The sequence below is a fragment of the Silurus aristotelis genome (assembly GCF_946808225.1).
Source record: "Silurus aristotelis genome assembly, chromosome: 3".
In the NCBI taxonomy this organism is placed as follows: Eukaryota; Metazoa; Chordata; class Actinopteri; order Siluriformes; family Siluridae; genus Silurus; species Silurus aristotelis.
In genome coordinates, this window is record NC_139576.1 from 35533417 (window position 1) to 35555690 (window position 22274).

Here is a 22274-nt window from a genome sequence, read left to right on the forward strand (position 1 = left end):
AAACTGTGTCCAATCTGTTCTCAAAGCTGCTGACAAAAGTTGCTATGTGCTTTTTGAACCATTTTACTGGATTTTGTGGAGGTTTGTGCTCATTCAGCCACAAGGGTGTTCAGGTTGCAGCCCTATAGCAGGAGATCTTTAACCTATGTACTGCATATCTTAATGGCGTGCAAAAAGCATTGTCATGCTGGAGCTGGGTCTCCTTGGTTGAAGTGAAAATGTCATGCTGGACATCCTAAGGAATTTGGCGTAATGTCCTCACAATGTAGTTTTCGCCTAAAAACAAACACAGTTTCCAGTTAAAGATTCCACATATCTGTATTCCGTAGTCACACCTCTACTATTATTTTTTATTTAGTTTCTAGTCCAAAAATGACAATTCTTTCGAGAAGAAAAAAATAGTAGAATATCGTAATTTTTCACACGGGATCCGAAGACAGATTATCCCACGCCCATATAACGAATTAACGCCGAAAGCCGTAATGTCTCTCGCTGGTGTCCTGCCTGCACTTTGCATTTCTCTCCGGCAGCGAGCTCCCCGTGACATCTATTAAGATTGAGTGTTGGCAAATCTCGCAGCAAATCCCGTGATGTGCTGAGCCACTTGTCGAAGACAAATTGCTTTCTTCGGGTTTATTTCGATGTTTCCTAACCCCTCGTTCCTGCACCCCCAGCCACCCCCCACCCCTCAACTCCCACCCCACACGCCCTTTCCACCAGGAAAAAAAAGAAAGAAGAAAACCACACAGAAACCTTCTTTTCTTTTGATGCATGATAAGACTGCGAGAAAATACGAGTTGGCAACATGTTGGGTTTTTTTGTAGCCTTTGTGTTGAAAGCGGCAAAAGCTTAGCGAGGCTGTTTGATTCGCTCCCATCGCTTTTACAGCAGCACGACGTGCTGGATATTGTTGAATTAAAAAAATAAAAAAACGGCTTCAATGGCAAGGCCATTTAGCTCGCTACCTTTCAAATTTCGCTTTAACAGACTTCGGGAATATAAACGGCGATATCAAATTTTCCGCTAAAATAATTATTTATTTATTTTTTTGCCACGTGTTTGATACATTTTATTCAGTTCCTTTTTATTTCTTTTTTTTTTTTTGTGCCACTTTTCACAATGGACATTATCTCAAGGCAGCTTTTACAGAATGTAGGAATTATTGAAGAAAATTCACTTATATTTAAATGTATGTTTTTATCCCCGATTAGCAAAATAAAAGATATCATCAGTTTCAAAGGTTTGTGGACACCTGATCACAAGATTTGTTCTTTATGAACCATCCCGTTCCACATCTAGTCCTTTATTGGCTGTTATAATAACCTCCACAAGATTCTGGATTTGGGAATATTTGAGCTCCATGAAGGCGTTAAAGTCAGATACTGATGTAAGTGAGAAGGTGAGGAGGCCTGGGGTGCAGTCAACGTTCACATTCATCCCAAAGGTGTTCTATAGCTGGAGATCTTCCACTCCAACCCATGTAAAGCAGATCTTCATGGAGCTCATGTTGGAACAAGTTTGGGTCTCCTGGTTCAATGGATGCTTTAATAGAAATTGTCAATAGAAAATGTTCCAATAATATAGAAATTCGATAGAATTGCATTTCTATAGCGTTGTCTCAAAGCAGCTTTACAGAATGTAAGAATTCTAGAACAAAGTCCTAGATTTAGATTTGTGTGAAAAGAACCCTTGAGAGGAACCAAAAAGGGAATCCATCCTTTATTGGGTGACACCAAGAGTGTGGGTAATAAACCATAAAGACTTCGCAAACACCGGAAAAGTGAGAAATGTCATGAGCACTGGAGTGTGTAATTATGAGTAAAGTAAATAAATGTAAAGTAACAGGTTAAATCTTTGTGTTTTTTTTTTAATCTGCTTCTGAAACTTGGAAGGATTGGTTTCAATTTTCTTCTTATTATACATTATTTTCTTTTTCCAATTTTATGCTTGAGAAGCTTTTTGAGATGTAACATCACTTTGAGATGGCGCTTTATGAAATAAAGACTTTATTATTATAATATGATGTCCTTTCTACAGTCTTATACAGTCGGTTGGAGTTGTGGAACCAGGTGCTCCTCAGGAACTCATAAATTAGCTCCACATCTGAGATCATTGTAGATTTAACAGCGAAACACCAACTCCTCCACGCTAGCGCCTTTAAAATTACGATGATGGATATACAGCGATTATCCTTAAATCCAAAGTCCAAAATCTTCATGAAATGGGATCCACCTGGAGCTGGAGCATCTCTAGATGGCTCGTGGGGTTGGCATCTACTCTTTGAAGGTCTGAAATCTTCGTGAATCTTATCTATTAAGTTGTAATTTGTGTTTTTCACGCTTTAAGTTACAACTTCCAAAGTTCAACCGGGACCTTTCACAACCCTGCGCCCCCTATCTGACCCCGTCTGTAATTACTCCCTACGTTTATGTGACATCAGCAGTTATTTCTGTGAGCCCGGCTTTCTTTTTTTTTCTTTTCATAATGATGTTTTCACAAAATCGAATTCTATTGTATATTTGTAACACCAGCATGACCTTACAACCTGCGGTTCAACAAGTTTCTGTAGAACTTGGTGAAGTCTTGCAAGATCTGAACTTTGTTTTGCTGTGTTTGACCTCGTGTAACATCTGTTGTTCGAGTTATTCCTTAGACTATATATTTTTATCCCTGTTGGGAAGCAGGCGATTGTTTGACCGTTGTTCGTCTCACATTCTGAGCGTCGAGTGGTGTTGCTTGGATTTTTTTTTCTTTTATGCTTCTGAGAAAAACGTGCCTCCTGAGTCTGTTGCACGATTATGTTACGTGAAACGTGCATCACAAAGGAAAACAAAAGAAAATCTGAATCCGTTTGAGACTAAAAATAATGATCCTAGGCTATGGGTTTGTCTCGAAAAGTGTCATGGAAACAAGAGTAATCTGTCAGGCACATGCTTAAGCACTTGTTTAACCCTCATCACTGCAAAATTGTCCAAGTTACAAACTGGAACTGGAATCTGAGTTATTGGCTGGAATTCATAGCCAGGAATATATTATGGGGGTCTGAGCTTGGATGAAATTTTCTCTTCACTTTCATGAGGAGGCTTCCTCCTGTTTTAGCGAGACAATTCTCCCGTGCACAAATCCAGCTCATTGGCGATATGGATTGGAGTGGAAGATTTCCCCCACACAAGAAACAGGTTTCGACATTTTAGAAGGTCTTCCTGATCTCTCGTCTTCCAGTGATGTTCTTTCGGTCTTGTATCGCCCGTGCCAACAGCGTATCGCAACAACGTATGTCATGTCAAACGTCTCTGTGGCAGATCCGGCCATTTTTACGCAGAATTTCACGTTATTAGGGTTGCACAAGCCAGTGCACTCTTCAGTGCACTGGCAGTGCCGGTCCCAAGCCCGGATAAATGGGAAGGGTTGCATTATGAAGGACATCCAGCGTGAAACATGTGCCAAATCAAATATGTGGATCAGGAATCAGAATTTCATACCGGATCGGTCGAGGCCCGGGTTACCAACAACCCCCACAGATATTGTTAACCAACAGGGTACCGGTGGAAATTGGGCTACTGTTGGCCGAAGGAGGAGAAGGAGAGGAGGAAAACATCTACAGAGACGGCAGGGAATGGAGAAGTGTAGGAGAGTGGAGGTTTGGGTTGGTACATTATGGATGTGGTGAGTGAAGACATGCAAGTGGTTGGGGGGAAAGAGGCAGATGTACAAGTCAGGGGGGTTTGGAGAAGAATGATCCGCTGTGGCGACCCCTAATGGGAGAAGCCAAAAAAAGAAGATTCAGTGGTCACATTTGTGGATCCACATCTTGCAGTTCCTGCATCTTTTGACTACTTGTTTCACACAGCTTCTACTGTTAACCCACTGCAGATGATCCAAATCCCCTAGTCTCTGTTACACCCCTCTTCATCTCACACCAAGGGACTCCCTATAGCTGCTCGCATTAAACTTTACTTATTCAGTGGAATTACTCCACTGTAGAAGAAATCTAAATAGAATCATGGCTTTGGTTCCATCCTGATAAACTACTGTCCCAAGGCGCTAATGCTGTACTTAATCCACATGCTACACGCTATGTATTGGTTTTTTATAGGGCAATAAAGTCTCCAGTAGAACGTTAAAGCTTTTGAACCCAAAAGGAACATATTATTGTGCAGTAGCTCATATTATTGAAATCGATCCCAATCAAGCACTGGTCAATTTGGATGAAAAAGTTCTGTCGTGTAGGGTGGGCTAAGCGGGTCGAAAGCGTGTTTTATTCTCATCATCCAGGTATTAATAGTGCACAGATTTTCTACGTTATACCTGTGCAAGAAGTAGGCAAAATTTTAGACCCAAGGAAAAGTCGAACAAAAAGTCCATTTAGTCATTAGTACCATCGTTTTTGAGGTTATTAAATGTTCACTAATAGACATTTGAATGCAAAACTATTAATTGCTGTTAACAATTATAGGAAGATTTATATTTATAACAGTTTAAATCCATCTTCATGGTTCTTAAGTCATCTCATGAATCTTTTAGGCTGTTCAGCAGCAATGAATGACCTTCCAGTTGAAGAGATCTCCATCCATGAGTAGGCCATCTGGTCTACATCTCCAAATTTATAAACCGATTTCTATGTATGATTCTCAGGTCCACTTTTGTTTGTATGTTGCAATACATTTTGGGATTTTGGTGCAAATTTTTGGTCGTTCACGTCATTCTCATATTATTCCTATGAGAAGTTCAATTTACATTTTATTGGAGATGCTGAAGCAAACGCTAGATACATAGTTTTAGAATGTAAACTTTGTATCTGTCAGTATTGGAGTAAATGTTCTTCGTTGCAGTACTTAAGTCATTTTTTGGCTACTAGTAGTAGTAGTATCAAAGACAGTGGCAGCAAAGCCTTCTCTGCTGGCCTAAACACTATCAGAAGCACTGACCCTTATTTACAACCTAAATTCTAGTATTTGTTTCATGAAATTGTATTAATTTATCTCCAACAGGTTATTCTCCTCATGTCGTAGTGTTTTCTCTCGGCTGCACTGCTTCCAGTACGTGTATGTGGATGTTCGATTTTTTGTCCAATCAGATTTCAGCCTCTATGTGCTGCCATGTCAATCTAATCTGCTCAGGGCCTTCAAAGTCAGTACTGCTGGCCTTTTTACCTCAGAGAATATTACCAACAGGTCTGTTTCTTTAACCAATCAGATTTCATATTCTCCTCACAGTGCAGCTCGCTGGCCCAGAATAGCGTCAGCATATTTCCGTCCTCTGATTGGTTGGTCAGTCGGAAACTGTTACAGGCAAGTTTGACTGTAAAAACACGTGTATCTCAGAGTTAATACATCTGAGTTAGACTTTTTTACGCCTATGGAGGAAGAGAGATTTGATTTGGTCTCAGACATACTTAAAAATACATTTTCCAGAAAAGCTAGACATCGTGAGGAGGTCGTCCAACCCCGAAGCTAGCTAGCGTGTCTCAGCACCGGGAAAGGGTTTGTTCACTACTTCCAGAGCAGTGAATACGAGCGGTACCACTGGATTACAGCCCCTGAGGGGCGCTGCACATTATGAGTCTGCATCTCTGGTGAGTAGGTTGTATTTTATTTACATTTTTCATGTTTTTGTCATGTTATTAGACAAATATTGATTCTGAACTGCTCCAGATGTTGTAGATGCACAGTTGTGGTTGTAGTGTAGAGGTTTGGAGACTTAATTGGGTTTCTTGCTTTAGTAAAATGTTTTTTACCCTCCATATGTAAAATTCCTCTCTCTCTGTAATGCCACGTGTTGTTATATTGCGTTTTTGTATTGTATTGATGGTTTCTATAATTGATAATGACGTGATAATGGTGGTATTAAGAGGTGGGTTAAGTCGGGTACAACTACTACTCAACTACGTTTATGATTCATTAGATGTACTTTTTATTATATCGCAATATAAAAGTGACAATAATCATTACCTGAATCAGATCTGCTGCCTGTAAGTGACTTTTTTGAACCGCAGGCTTTATTTTTAGTTCAAAGATTTTTAATAAATTAAAAAAATAAATAACTTTGAGAACTAGAGCTTTGTTAAATATTTGATCTGAATTTATCAACAATTATTTACTTTAATTTAATTTGTCTATTGAATATTAATGCTTCTTCTATTTTGTTACATGATACTCTCATTTAATTTCTTAATTGAAGATTTTATGAAAGATCGTTTTACTACTTTGCCTTGTTTTTAATTTTTGTATTTTCTTGATTGATCTTGGTTTTATTCTGGCATGTTGAAAAGGCTGTTGTGTTTATCTGATTGTTGTTAATGTAGTGTTGACGTGGACAATATGATTTTAGGAAACCAAACCTCACAAATCGACTGTTTTTGGCTTTTCACTAACATGTGATGATCAAATCAGATACTTTTACTCAAGTCATATTGGATTTGGTGACTTTAAAGTTATAACTGAGTACGTTTTGCAGCAAGGGATCTATACTTTTACTCAAGTGTTAATAGTATTAATAAAGTATTATTGAAGGTAAAGGATTGCATTAGTATTTACCCTCCTTAACTCTCAATATTGTACATGTTACAACCTGCAACTGAAATGTCGTTTATTGTAGTGGAATTGATAGACATGTATATTATAGCGGTCTATTAGCAAATAGTGTTTACCAACTGTTGAGCCTACAGAAGTCTCAACTTCTCAACAGAAGACTCTGTAGAAGTGCATCAGCTGTCCATATTTATTTGAGCATGCGTTCATTAATTCTATCTGGAAAGTGCGAATCTTGGTGACGCAAATCGCAGACCTAGACGTTTTTCTTCTACATGCCTGAAAATGTAGCATTGAACACTGTAGTTTCTTTTTATTTTCTCCTTCCGTCCAATCTGCATAGCCCGAAGTATATTTCGCTTCTGGCACAGAGCAGAGTCGTGGGATATATTCACTCAACACTCGTGACCCAAGACACCGAGAAAACGCACGCCGACATCCATTTTCGCAAATTTATTTCTGTCGTTCCTCGGGTCGCCCGTGATGCCCGCCTGAGATGGAATATTTATCATTTGCTTTTAGTTTGAATTACCTCTCTTGAATGAATAAATCATCCGAACATCAAAATGATGCAGACGCATGAATATTTTAAAATGATGGAAGTACGTTCCTGATAAAAGGTACTCGAAGGTGCATCATTTAAAGTGAAGTTCTCAAAAAAATAACACTCAAAAGTCAAGGACTTTTGGTTTTTAAGAATATTTTTGTGTTTGTCGTCCACGCTTTTTTTTTTTTTTTTATATTTCCAGTGCAGATCGTATATATAACAGCCTGGGCAATAAAACTCTGTCTGTTTTATATTCCTGAAAGTAATATGCATTGATCAGAAGATGGGAAAATAAAAGCAGAGACCACTATTGACCCGTGGTGTGGTACAAGAATTTATTGAGACCTTGCGGTGGGACTTTCCAATAAGTCTTAGTCTTCCTTCATTTCTTCCTTTAGAGTTGACTGGAGTTGATTTGATGCATAGTATATTTGTTGTACTCAAGATAATGGTCGATATTCCCAGCAAAAGCTCTCCTTGGGGATATAATTTGTTCAATTCACTCCGATTCCCTGATAGCATTTCATTTCTACAGTTGTTTGTTTGACCAGGCGAATTTCTTTAGTGGTTCACATATATATATACACACACACACACACACACACACACACACACACACACAGTGGGGCAAAAAAGTATTTAGTCAGCCACCAATTGTGCAAGTTCTCCCACTTAAAAAGTTGAGAGAGGCCTTCAACTATGAGAGACAAAATAAATAAAAAAAATCCAGAAAATCACATTGTCTGATTTTTTAAGAATTTATTTGTAAATTATGGTGGAAAATAAGTATTTGGTCAATAACAAATTTTTTTTAAATTTTGTTTTATACCCTTTGTTGGAAATGACAGAGATCAAACGTTTTCATATATATATATAAATTATGTAAATATATGTAATATATGTAAATTCGTTTTATTATTTAATTGTTATTATTTTTTTTGCAACCTTCTTGCATCAGGGATAGAAATAATTTTCTGGCATTTTATTTTCTTGGGGACTGTTTTTTTTTTTTTTTTTTTTTTTCTTTTCTTTTTTTTTTTTTAATGAGGATATTATCTTTTCTAGCTAGTTCGTTTAAAGTTACTCGCCCATTACGATTTAATTACACAAACAAATTGAAGCAATTAGTCATTCGAGTTCAGCACTGGCATGGATGCTTTCTATAAAAACCTGCAGCAAAAAGTTAACAGTGCACAATCCATTTCCTGGAAAATAACAATGCTGAATTGGAACACATCTGGAATATTCACCAATTCGGAATCTGATCTTACCTCCTTTGAAGCTTGAAAAGGAACAAAATATCTGAAATTTTTATAGCAATATATGGACAAAAATATTCTGAAATCTAATTTTTCCCAATCTTTTGTGATTCCAAACCAAATTGGAGACAGTTTTATCGAATGTCTTTGGATGAAGTAGCATTAAATTTCCCTTCACTCAAACTTGGAAATCCAAACCTGTTCCAGCATGGTGAAGCCCCTCTACACAAAGCCAGATTCATGAAGATATGCTTTCCATGGGTTGGATGATGTGGAGGACCTCCTACAAAACTTATCTTAATCCTATGAAACCTTCTACCTTTGAGATAAATTGTTCTCCTTAACCCACCCTACATCAGTACCTGCCTTTACTAACACTCTTGAAGATGAATGAGCCCAAATCAATGAGCACAGAGGTTCTTCTAACAGCAAATGAGGACTAAATTTGGTAAAGGATGCTCAAGCACATCATATAGATGTGTATCTTATAAACAGCAGAACAACCACCCCCAGGGTTCGGATGCTTCAGTATCATGGCCACTGAAACTGGACAGTTGAAGATGAGGGGAAAAAAAACCCTCACCTGGATATTTTTCGAGTCCACCCTCTCTGATTATTCATCTCAGTTTGCTGTTTTGGCCAGAGAAGTAGTAAAAGTTTCATCTTTGGTCTGTAACCTGAAAGTCTTCTTTATGATTCTAAAAAGTTTTCAATGAAAAATAGGAAGAAAAAGAAAACCACAGGCAAGTTTCTGTTAATTATGGAAGGTTGTGTGAGAAGGTTAGAAGGTTTTGTGTGAATTTGAGCTCCGGTCTTTTTTTTTCCCACCCAACTGTGTCCTTGAGGCTGTTAATTAATCACAGAAATTGTGTGACTTGCGATTTTTGCTTCTGAGTGCAGTATTATTGCAGGAGTACGAGTGTAACTGTACTGGGGAACTGTGAGGAGGCCTGCACCCGAGTGCCAGTCGCTCACGCTGTGAGGTATCAGTAGCGGTTATTCATTATGCATGCGCATTCTTTTTATTTGATGACGATCCGGCCGAGATCGCTTCACATGAAAAATATCTGAGTCACATGACAGTCATTATGAGTAGACGAATCGTTTGTGACTGGAGGCTTGGACTGCATGTGGAGGTCCGTCTGAAATTTACTTCCAGATAAGGAGGGGGAGGTCAGGACATTCGGACCTGCACTGCATAGTGTCACCTTACTGTGAAGACAGAACCAGGACTAGCATCTATCTATCTATCTATCTATCTATCTATCTATCTATCTATCTATCTATCTATCTATCTATCTATCTATCTATCTATCTGTCTGTCTGTCTGTCTGTCTGTCTGTCTGTCTGTCTGTCTGTCTGTCTGTCTGTCTGTCTGTCTGTCTGTCTGTCTGTCTGTCTGTCTGTCTTATCTAACTATCTGTCCGTTCGTCCGTCCGTCCGTCTGTCTATCTATTATGTATGTCTGCCTGTCTTTCCTATCTATCTATCTATCTATCTATCTATCTATCTATCTATCTATCTATCTATCTATCTATCTATCTATCTATCTATCTATCTATCTGTCTGTCTGTCTGTCTGTCTGTCTGTCTGTCTGTCTGTCTGTCTGTCTGTCTGTCTGTCTTATCTAACTATCTATCAATCTGTCTGTCTGTCTGTCTGTCTGTCTGTCTTGTCTGTCTGTCTGTCTGTCTGTCTGTCTGTCTGTCTGTCTGTCTGTCTGTCTCTTATGTATGTCTGCCTGTCTTTTTTATCTATCTATCTATCTATCTATCTATCTATCTATCTATCTATCTATCTATCTATCTATCTATCTATCTATCTATCTATCTATCTATCTATCTATCTATCTATCTATCTATCTATCTAACTAACTAACTAACTAACTAATGCTTAAACACTGAAATGGACGTTTTAAAGCCTGTCGAGTTTCGCCGTTGTTTCTCTTCGTTCGCACGTGTTGTTCTTCTCTTCATTAATCTCAGTCCAGTTACTCTGCATTCATTAATCTCAATATATTTATTTTAATGCTCAAAGGCACAAATGGCAATCGAACATGTACAATATCAACTTTATTCACATCAACCCAAATAAACACTGCTGGTAAGACAGATGGGTACTTTTCTTTCTTTCTTCTTCATCCTGCAATAAAAGTCGGCTTGTTATTTGGCTCATATTTAAAGCACATCATTCAGTAGACACTGTAAATAACCCAGTAAGTGTAGTGGAACTAATAGACTGGGAGTACTGGAACTAATGGTACAGGTATACAGTTATAGGAGGCAACATTAGCATTATATCTAGACACAAAAATATCTCTGAGGAGTTAATAGGGTTCAAAGGAGAAGCTTAGTTATGAGCTTTTCCAGTCACATCACAGTGATTTCCACATGTTATATATTGCATTTCGATCAAAAAGATAAAAAAAAAATAACAGTTTAAAATAACCAGTAAATACTGAATCTCTGTTAGTAATTCTTGCATATACTGTAAATGTAAATAATAAGTGTGCATGAGTATGTGTGTGTGTATTTGTATGTGTGTATGTGTGTGTGTGTGTGTGTGTGTGTGTGTGTGTGTGTGTGTGTGTGTGTGTGTGTGTTGATTGTCGTCCAGCACTGGATCATGTTAAAATGCAGGTTATTTTTGTCAATGTTTTGGACGGAGACTTATTAACATTCACGGTGAAAATGAAATCTGCTGCAAAGTGATGGAATGAAGAAAGCTTGGAGGAGAAAAGGATGCCTCATGAGCCAAAGCACACCAAAAAAACCTCTACTTACGGTGTTACAGTTCAGCTCGGGCATGTTTGTTTGCCAGAAGAGGAAGCTCACTTTACTTTATTGATGTGACAGGTGACAAAAACAGGCAGGAGAAATTTGGAAGCGAACTGAAGCATCTGAGCTGCTCAGATCCAAACCAAAATGCTACTAGTCAGGAAATAGGGTTGAGTTCTGCATGGTTTTTTGGGTTCACTGAGCATGCTGTGATCCAAAATCAGTTGATTTTAAACCTATATATATATATATATATATATATATATATATATATATATATATATATATATATACACACAGTTTGATATTATAGCACACCTGGTTATGTTCATACAGTGAAGCAATTGGAAAAAAGTCATAGAACCAAGTACCATGTTGGTCTTAGCTCCATAAACGTTGCGTTCATTCATTTTTTTGGATTCACAGTTGGAAAAAATTCAAATCTCATAATACTAATTATAACCCATGCCCTGAAGTGCACCATATTTCAACGTAAACATCCCAATCCTAACCTGGGAGTCCCAGTGAATTTTATATAATTGAAAGTCTTTTCTTAGAAAGAAATTTCCACTCTGGAGCCATTTGCATGTAATGATGTGGTACTGCTATGATCAAACCAGAGCAACATTTGTTACACTTCAGTGATTCAAATCATCAAGCAAATTTTAATATTACAAAAAAATTACCCGAGTAACCACAAAATGCAGCTTTTAAACAATAATTTTATGGAAGGTCCTAATAGGCCATGCATTATATTAATAGTTTTTTCTTTCTGTTTTTCTCGTAATCTCAACATAAAAAATTTGTTTTCTTGTGATCATGAAATAATTTCCTCGACATAACAAAAGTTGTTTTCTCGTAATCTTGACAAAGTAGTTTTTTCATAATCTCAACATAACAATATTTGTTTTCTCATAATCTCATCATAACAAAAGTAGTTTTTTTGGTAATCTTAAAATAACAAAAGTTGTTTCTTATAAAATCTCGATATAATAGTTGTTTTCTCATAATCTCATCAAAACAAAATTTGTTTTCTTATAATCTCAATATAATAAAAGTTGTTTTCTCATAATCTCAACATAACAAAAGTTGCCTTCTTATAAAATCTCGATATAATAAAAGTTGTTTTCTCATAATCTCATCATTACAAAAGTTGTTTTCTTATAATCTCAACATAACCAAAGTTGTTTTCTTGTGATCTCTACACAAGTCTCATCTCGACATAACAAAAATTGTTTTGTCGAAATCTCAACATAAAATTACTTTTCTTATAATCTCAACATAAAAGTTGTTATCTTGTGATCATGATTGAATTTTCTTGTGATCTCGACATAAACATTGTTCACTTGTTCATTGGCATAAGAGCATCTGCTACAGGCAGCTTCAGGGATGATCACAGTCACTTTTACTCTGATCAGGCACTCAAACTTGAGATAAAGTCTATATTTGCTGTGGAAAATTTGTAACTTTGATAGAGATTTCAGATGCCAACACATACCCCATGATATATAAGGGTGTTCTAGTCAAACTGGGACTTTTAAGTTTATAAGATAAAAGAGTGAACGCTGCATTTATTTTTCGACATACTCCCCTGCTACATTTATACCCTCATCCCAGCATTTAACTAACGCCTGGAAACATTTGGCATTTAAAGATCATGATAACGAGAAAACAAGAAAGCAAAAAATAATTATAATGCATGGCCTCTTAGGACTTATTAAGGGGAAAATAAATCTTTTTTTCTGCTTGGCCTGAGGTGAAAAAGTAATTGCCCCCTAAACGTAATAACTGTTTGTGCCATTCTTGGCAGTGACAATTGCAATTGAGCGATTGTTATAACTGGCAAACATCACTGTGGAGAAATTTTGGCCCACTTTTCATTGCAGAGCTGTTTTAAGTCAGCCACATTGGAGGGTTTTCGAGCATGAACAGCTTGTTGCCATAGCATCTGTATAGGATTTAAGTCTGGACTTTAACTAAGCCACTACAAAACCAAGATACTTTTACACACAATGGCTACAAATTATTATTTTTTTTTACATAAGGCCTTAATTAATAATGTCATCATTAAAAAAACTGCATTTACTCATGTTGTATTTGTGTAATAGTAAAATTTGATTAATGATCTGAATCATTTTGAACGTGGTGTTGGACCTGGCAGGGGTTATTTTTCATTGTTCTCCACCAAATGTCTGGAGATCGTATGCTTGGCATATCATTGTGAAATTTGGACATGTCTGGGACTCCCATTTCCTGTCAATCTTTCGTCAATTCGTTACTTGAAAATCACATATTGATCCATATGAACTTCTTGGAATGAAGCTCTAATGTTGGATGCAGCCACTGATCGATCACTGATGGTTGGTCATCCTGGTTGTTCATGCTAACCACAAAATCCATAAAATATGTAAGAATATGATAAGAACAAAATACATTTTAAATATTTGACATTTTGAGCACTTTAAAAGGCACGTTAAAAAGTTAAATGAAATCTAAGATTAAAGTGATGGCAATATGGGAATATTCGAAATATTTTGTATAAAAAAAAAAAATTAAAATTCGAAATCGTTTCAGAATACAGCCGAAATTACTAGGGCATAGTCGGAATTACGAGAATAAAGTCGAAATATTTTGAGAAGGTCGAAATAGTTTCAGAATAAAGTCGAAATTACTAGGGCATAGTCGGAATTACGAGAATAAAGTCGAAATATTTTGAGAAGGTCGAAATAGTTTTAGAATAAAGTCGAAATTACTAGGGTATAGTCGGAATTACGAGAATAAAGTCAAAATATTTTGCGAAAGTCGAAATAGTTTCAGAATAAAGTCGAAATTACTAGGGTATAGTCGGAATTACGAGAATAAAGTCAAAATATTTTGCGAAAGTCGAAATAGTTTCAGAATAAAGTTATGGTGGTAATATTGTATATATATAAAAAAAAAAATTAAAATTCGAAATCGTTTCAGAATAAAGCCGAAATTACTAGGGCATAGTCGGAATTACGAGAATAAAGTCGAAATATTTTGAGAAGGTCGAAATAGTTTCAGAATAAAGTCGAAATTACTAGGGTATAGTCGGAATTACGAGAATAAAGTCAAAATATTTTGCGAAAGTCGAAATAGTTTTAGAATAAAGTCGAAATTACTAGGGCATAGTCGGAATTACGAGAATAAAGTCGAAATATTTTGAGAAGGTCGAAATAGTTTTAGAATAAAGTCGAAATTACTAGGGTATAGTCGGAATTACGAGAATAAAGTCAAAATATTTTGCGAAAGTCGAAATAGTTTCAGAATAAAGTCGAAATTACAAGAACAAAGTCGGAATATTTGGAGAACAAAAACTTGAAACTATATGAGATTATAGTGGTAATATTGTTAAAAAAAAAAAAAAATTAAAAATAAAAAAATTTATCACAGAATTGTGAAAAATGTGGAGGAATTGGTTAAATCGTAGTTTAGGTTACGATGTAGCAATTCTGAAATTCTTTGTCTTTTGGCTATTCAGGACGTGGTTCTGTAGAAAAAAAGTATTTATTTAAGGATATCGACGGTTACATCTGCGTGCTATTCGCTGAGATGTTTTTTTTCTCAATTGTTTATGAGGATGATGATCAAAGAAAACGAACCTGAAGGAGTTGAACGCTGACACGTGACTTTTATCCTCAAAATATTATTACTTCCTTGTTCTTTTCCTATGACTTTAATCTTGTAATCTTAAATTTTTAGTTTTACGTTGCAATAAAATGCCGTTGTAGGGCAAAAAGGAATTTTTTTTTATTGTTTTTTCATTATCAAAGCAAAAAAAAAACTGAACGAACGCAACCTACGCAGCCTGTTTTAATTTCGCTAAAATGGAAGGACGATCGATTTAAAACGACGCTTTCATTTCAAATTCGGCGCTTCCTTTCGAAATCCGGCATGCTGGTGTTAAAAACAAGACAAAATTACAATCCATGCAGTTGATTTGGTTTCTTAGCGAATGCATAGTTTAAACACACTGATTGAAATGAAAGATTTCATCTGATTTGCATGCGAAAGATATCTCACCTCTTTTTTTTTTTCCCTCCCCACAGCCTTATAGTCACGTCCTGCCATTTCGTCTTCTCCGTGGCTAATAGTCATTTTATATTCCATTTTTGCCTTCGTTTACCCGCTGATTTGTTTCGAACGCACACGATTTTCTCTTTTTCTCACCCAATAAATGTGCGCTTTTATTCGAACACCCCTGGGTGAGATATTCTCGCTGAGATCCAGACGCTACTAGGTGAAATATTTACCCAAAGCCTTTTCTAAATTTCTCCGTGTTCCCATTATAATAAAAAAGCGTATAAACTTTGGCGGTGAACTCGAACGTGTGAGTTACTCAGATCTGATGGGAAGCTCGCCGATATCGTGTACATAAAAAAAAAACCTGTTCAGGTTGAAGAACCATTTTAAGCAAACGTTTCGTTTGGGATTCTGTCTCTGCACAACTCATATGAAATACTCTTTCTTGCTCTCGTCCATTAAGTCTTGAAGAGCCGGGTCTCCCTGGAGGGCGGCGTCCGCCGTCTCGGCGAATTCGCTGCCCTTGGCCTCATTGGTGTGGTAGGTGCCCTTGTGTCGGTACATGTAGCGAAAGAGCACGAAGAGCAGGCAGATGAAGACCAGGACTACCGCTGTGATGACGGCTGATGGATGAGACATGAACATGATGATATTTCTTGATACATGGACCGTTTGTTTCATATATGAAATGAAATGAGAAACATTTAAATAGGTGTGTGTGCATACATAGAAATATATATATATATATATATATATATATATATATATATATATATATATATATATATATATATATATATATATGGACTATATAGACCAATGTGTAGACACCTGAGCACTTTTCCTCCATTTACTCTGCACTCTTGTTCCATGTTCCAATAGATTTCAGCAACAGGCACTCCTGTTAAATTTAAAGTCATGTAGTAGTGATGTGAGGAGGAGTTTGACGACGTTCTGATTGATCCCAAACCTTTGGTTAAATAGGGTTTAGAGCTCTATAAAGGGTTTATAGACGGATTTCTATACAATTGTGTAATTTGCCATATAGTGTGTGTGTGTGTGTGTGTGTATGTGTGTGTGTGTGTGTATGTGTGTGTGTGTGTGTGTGTGTGTGTGTGTGTGTGTGTGTGTGTGTGTGTCGATTAAAATTAATAATTTTAATCGAAATAATAATAATTAATGTCACGATTGTTAACTCGTGATTAATCCCAACTCAATCGCACATTTGTATCTGTTCTAAATGTACCTTTAATAAATACTTTTCAAGTTTTTAATACTCTAAACATTGTCGCTTTATGCAAATGTGTGTTTAATATTCGGGAATCCAAACTCAACATACAGCATAAAGACATAATATTCTTTGTTATTGTGGTGTTTTAAATGGCGTAAATCTTTAGGACATCAAACTGAACTTTTGCCATGTTTCCACACGGACGGTTTTAATTGCCGGATGTGTGCATTATGGTGGATTTTGGTGCTCGATTTGGTGCAAAGCAAATGTTTATTGATAACATTTTTTTGGTAGAGTTTATTTATTTATTTATATTTGGGGGTTTTTTTGAGTAAAGAAAGGAGATTGTGTTGCGTGAAGGTTTGAAGGTTTGCCATATAGTGCACATATTCCGAAAAACTTTCCCGAATGACTACGCACAATGGGGTGGCCTTGCCGATTCATTAAGCTGGAAAAAAAAAATTGTCCGAGTTCCTGGGAAGATTCATTGATTCGTCAGGTCTAATGAGTCACCTGTCTGTGTATTCCATTACTAACATTTTTTCTATGAATTAAGTTAGAGCTTCTATTCATCCCTCCTTCTTTGACCTCGTATAACCTTAAGGAGCTCCTCTGCCCGTGAAGGCGAATCTAATACAGAAGCGATCTTCGCCTTTTTTTTTCCTTCAGGGGGCGAATCGCTGAGCTTCTTTACAGGCGCGACATCGCCGCGAGTCGCAGAGCAGAAAATTGGAAGCATTAGGTCAGGATGGAGCACCTTCGGAGTGAAGCGCCTTAATGTTTCTGGCACACAGGCATGGCCTTTTATGAGTTCCTTCATCAGAAAGTGACAGTGTTTTATATCAGCTCTTGGACTTCGCAGCTCTGGAAGGCCGGCCGTAATGGCTCTGTAATACCTCAGACCGGAGCAATCTGAGCGAGCGGCTTAGCTCGGAGTACAAAGATATGTCCTATGATTAAGCGATAGATCAGTGCTCTTCTTAAAAGTCAGAACGAAATGAAGAGACCTCGGGGTGCTTCGTGTAAACCGTTCGGATAAACTCTGCGTAACAGGTCTTCTCGGACTTACCTCCGATGATGACGTTGAAGTAGGTGCTGTCTGAGTCTTCTAAGATTGAAACACACATAAAAAAATGTATTACCGATAGTATTTCATACGGAAGCCTTTTTCATCACGTAAAAAAAATTGATAGACTATTTGCGACTTATTTCTTTATTTTTCACAGTTCCATATTTCTCGCAATTCTTTCAAGAATGTATTTCATGCTATCACGACTTTATTTCTGCCAATTCCGACTTTATTTCAGCCAATTCTGACTTTATTTCTTCTTACTTTTCTCTTTGCAATTTTTTTTCACAATTCCCACTTTATTTCCTCTGATTTCTGTTATATTTCTCGCCATTTTTGACTTTGTTGATTTTTTTTCTTGCAATTCCAAATGTATTATTTTGTCTATTCAAACTTTATTTCTCACAAGCCTGAATTTTTCGCAATTCCGACTTTTTTTTTCGAGCAAATCCGAGTTTATTCCCCACAATTCCGACTTCATTTCTCACAATTCTAACATTTTCCTTGCAATTTCTCACAATTCCGACTATATTTTTGCCAATTTGGACTTTTTGGAATTTTTTCGTCATTTTACTTGCAATTCCAAATCGATTTCTGTCAATCAGAATTCTCAGGATTCGACTTAAATTTTTGCCAAATTACGACTTTATTTCTCACGATTACGACTTTTTTATTGCGCTTCACAATTTGAAGGAATTAAGTCAGAATTGCGAGAAATAAAGTCGTAATTAGGCAAACTTTCTTTTTTTATGTAGCGGGAAACGTGCTTCCGTAATCTTCTCATGATATAGACATGCAAAAAGCTTAACTCCATTCAAATCCGTCATTTGTTTCTCGTCCACTGATCAGGAGCCGATCGCCGGCCCGCTTAATTACCCCGGCATGTGAAGGGGAGGTCCGGCAACGCTTTCCTTATCCCCCACGTCCTGACCTCTATGAAATATTTACCTTCCTCTGACTTTGTTATTATAACGTCGGTGAATTTTTCATGAGGCTTTGTTTTTATAGACAGCTGTCCCCTCACCGCGTGGCATCGTGCCTCGTCGTCTCCGCCACCGCGGGGACAAAAACCTCGTTAAAGGAAGCGATTGAAGATAATCATGAATTATTGCACAGGGAACATCTGCCGGCCTCGAACTCGACTTTTTACTGAAGGACAGTGGGGGCAGATTTTGTGGAGATTGCTGATGCTGAACTGTATGTTGGTCATCAGTAGATACACCAAGCGCCGATCCAAACAAGTTCAAAACAGAGCGATCGCTCGATCCTGATTGGTGGATTGCTGCGTTTTTGACCAGTACGTTTTTATCTACTCAAATAAAAAAGCAACTGCTGATTTCGCAAAATGTAGTTGAGTAAAAAGTCAAATATTTGACTTTGAAATGTTTTGGAAAAAAATACGTGAAAAATCTTCTTAATTACATTAACAAATTAAATTTACTTCATTACAGTCCACCACTGAAGTTATCAAATAAGCCTCTTCCATATGTTAATGTCTTCATTTGTCCTCTATAATGGCACACCTGCTGTCCTGGAAGGAGCCTGAAGGTCAGCAGGCTCTTCTGGTTCTTCAGAAGATTAAGTCTGATGGGCTCTAAGACTAAAATGTTCTCGTATTTTATCATTTTTCTCAATAGGAAATAATTATCTACATGAATTAATTTGTGAATTTCCTTTAGGGTAAAGTGATTTATCTATCTACTTACCTACCTACGTTTCTATCCATTCCAGATAAAACAATGAGAAAAATAAATTTCCCAAGTACAGTTTTTTTTTATAATAAAAAAGGCAAAGAAAATTTGTGGATAAATATCGAAAACATTGCACTTCTATTCCTCTTTCGCTCTGAAAAAAACAATTGTTCTTGTTAAAGTGAGCTATGCTCCAGCAAAAATGAAAAAAAATGGAAAAGTATAATCCCTTATGTCTAATAAAAGAACAAAACTCACCAACAATGGCTCCCCCGGTGGCTTGGCTAGCACCTGACAAGACAGAAGTGCAAACATGGTGTTAATAACAAGCACATTCTTTCTTTTTCTTCCTCTCTTTTTTTCTCCCCCTGTGAAGTTCTTTCCTTCGTAACTTGGTCCGCCAGGAAACGCTCCAGCCCTGACGATGTGTTAGCTTGTGAGGTAGGGGTGGGAAAAGATAAAGCTACGGATGAAAACCATGTTTTTGGTTTCATGTTTGGAAGATGAGTAGATGTAGAGTAGGACGTGTTTCTGCTCAGGGGAGTTCACGTATTTGATACATGAGGCTGTGTGACGATTAGAACCTGCTGGGACGTTTATGTTGCTAAAATGAAGACGTGAGCATTGAATCCTTCTAAAAAAAAAAAAAAAAAACAGTGCAATACAACACAATACCCCCCCCCCCAAAAAAAAATAAATAAATAAATAAATAAATAAATAAAGTAAATAAAATAAATATTAATAATAAAATAAAGAAATAAATGTAAGACATAAAACAAAAAAAATCTTAATTAATTAATGAATTGTTAATTATTAGTGATTAAAATTAAGTATCATAATTCATAACAATTATTAAATAATTATAAATAATTTTTTTAATAATTAAATTGTCATGAAATGGCCAAGTAACATTTATTCTACTTAATTAGCAAGTGAAGGTACTCATTTTTTCTTACCAATCATTCCAAAAATTCCAGGATATTTATTTTCCCGCCGTAAAGTGATAAAACGTGTTTTTATATACGTTTTAACACCCGTGCAAACACAACCCCCACCACACCCCCGCCCCCCCCACCACACACAAACACACATTTTATATTGTTACGACCTAAAACCTAGATGATTTGAAATAAATCTCAATCACAGGATAAATCACAAATATAAACAAAAGGAGGAACAACAATCAAACGAGTGTACTATTTTGCGGATTGGATAAATGGTCACCTGGCACCGCCCACCTTTCCCCGATTGGTGAATATTTAAGAAATAAATGAGTACTGGTGCTACCAAATGAGTTGAAACGAGGTTGTGCCTAAAGGAAGTCGTCTAGTCGTCCAGCATAAGCCAAAACAGTACAAAAAAATTCTGCAGTACGGGATCCAAGTTCTTTCTACCAAGGTTTCTTTCTTAAACCTAATATTTATTCCGTGCCACATTTGATGATGTGTCTGGGATTTTATAGAAATGCAATCTGAAACACTCTTTATGTTAATGCAAGAAAAAAAACCCAAGGCGTCCCAGATAAACGTTTCACATGACTAATGATGCGATTGAAATCCGAATCTGCGGAGTCACGGCGAGTTGTATTTTTTTTTTCTCCTCGGAGTCTCCGAGGAATTGAAAGCACAACCCTAAAAATGATCCTTTGCTGATTTACAGGATGGCTGCTCTTGCTGTGAGTGGACCGTTTCACTTTTTTCTTTCCTTCGCACAAATGACAGGCAGGATGAACCCCCTCCAGTGTGAGGAGGGTGAAAAAGTGTGAGATGAGGAGGCCTGTGCTGTATTTCGAATTCATCCTAAAGGTGTTTAATAGGGTTGGAGCTCTATAGCTGAAGATGTTCCACTCCAAACCATGTAAACCATAACTCTCTAACCTCTTCCTTCTGTGTTTGAATACAATGTTCTGTATGTAATGTTCGAACAAATGTTTCCCAGGTTTACTTTTCCCACCTTCTAACCTGTAACTTCGATATACTGCCTGTATCCTTTAATCCTCACCTGTGGACCTGAACATAAAAAAATCACCCTTGTCCTTAACAGCATTTAACGCCTCTTAAAAAAAAGGTCCAAATCCCGGCTAAATTTGCAGAGCAAACACCGGGGAGCCGGTCTCACTCGGTAACATCCCTCGTTAGCCTCGTTAGTGAGACCTGCAAGCAGCTTCGACACGGAGGAGGACATCTGTGCAGCACAGCCAGATCTGAAGATCATTTCTTTTTCCCCTTTCTTTGTTTTTTCAGGCTGCTGTGGAACCAAAAAAAGGTCCAACGAGAGCCAAAAGGCATTTAGATGCCAAGGAGCTTTAGTGTCCTTCTCATGCTTTCACACATTTTAGGGGCTGCACACTCCGGGGAGGAGAGGAGGGGGTGTAAAGCTTGAGCTAGAGGGAAGTCTTTTGCTTTCATCGCCTTCCCAGAACTGGAGCTAATCCTGTCCAAAGCCGGCTTTTTTTGAAGCGCAATGGTAATTGTCTCCACATGGGAAGGACATTGGATCCGCAAGCCAAACTCTGAAACACTGGTGCCCTTCAGCACTTGGGTGGGGTGAACATTATTATTTTTTTGTTCGCAAGGCTAAATTCATGCTAATTCCCCTTTGTTGGCTTGCTGTGTGGGTTTTTACATTTTAAATGAGGTATTCCAACATGGTGCACCTCCCTAGTTTATGGCTGAACAAATGCTCAGTCTCTCCAGCAAAGCCATTTAACACCAGTCGGGCTGTTCGAGGAGTTCTATCAGTAGCAGATCTTCTCAAGAAACAAGCAGGACCTCTAGTTATCCAGAATCCACATTCCACCCTTTGTCCAGACCCATTTGAATTTGATCTAACCAGAAGAACACCGTCTTAAAGTGTCCACCTTTACACCGCCACAGCTCTGAAGGGAGTTCTGTAATGCTCCTAAAATATTTGTCTTAGGTTTTAATAAACTCCAGTGGGAATGCAGGCAAGTAGCAAATGTCGAGGAAATAAATGGTTGAGGATGAATCTTGGTCCTGTGGAAGGACATTTGAATTTCATACTATTACATCATTAGACACATGATTTTGGAATTATTCAATTTGATTAAATGTAATTTTATTTGTCTCAACAATGGACATTTTCTTATTTTCCTACCTTGTCTAG

General features: G+C 37.2%; 1 protein-coding gene and 1 long non-coding RNA gene across 3 annotated transcripts in view; both read right to left on the minus strand.

Moving 5' to 3' along the window:
* Positions 1-11532: 11532 nt before the first annotated feature.
* Positions 11533-13651, minus strand: LOC310723851. Its single transcript, XR_014532808.1, has 2 exons — positions 13358-13651; positions 11533-13189 (listed from the first exon to the last, which is right to left on the minus strand). It is a non-coding gene; the product is annotated as an uncharacterized lncRNA (long non-coding RNA).
* An 812-nt stretch (positions 13652-14463) lies between these two features.
* gypc (glycophorin C (Gerbich blood group)) overlaps positions 14464-22274 on the minus strand; it is a 29841-nt gene continuing 22030 nt past the window's right edge. For both annotated transcript variants that reach the window (XM_083537275.1, XM_083537274.1), the window contains exons 3-5: positions 19407-19439; positions 17458-17496; positions 14464-15780 (exon numbers count right to left, since the gene is read on the minus strand). In XM_083537275.1, the coding sequence (XP_083393401.1) occupies positions 15584-15780; positions 17458-17496; positions 19407-19439 (269 nt within the window). In that variant the 3' untranslated portion in view covers positions 14464-15583. The remainder of the gene's footprint in view (positions 15781-17457; positions 17497-19406; positions 19440-22274) is intronic.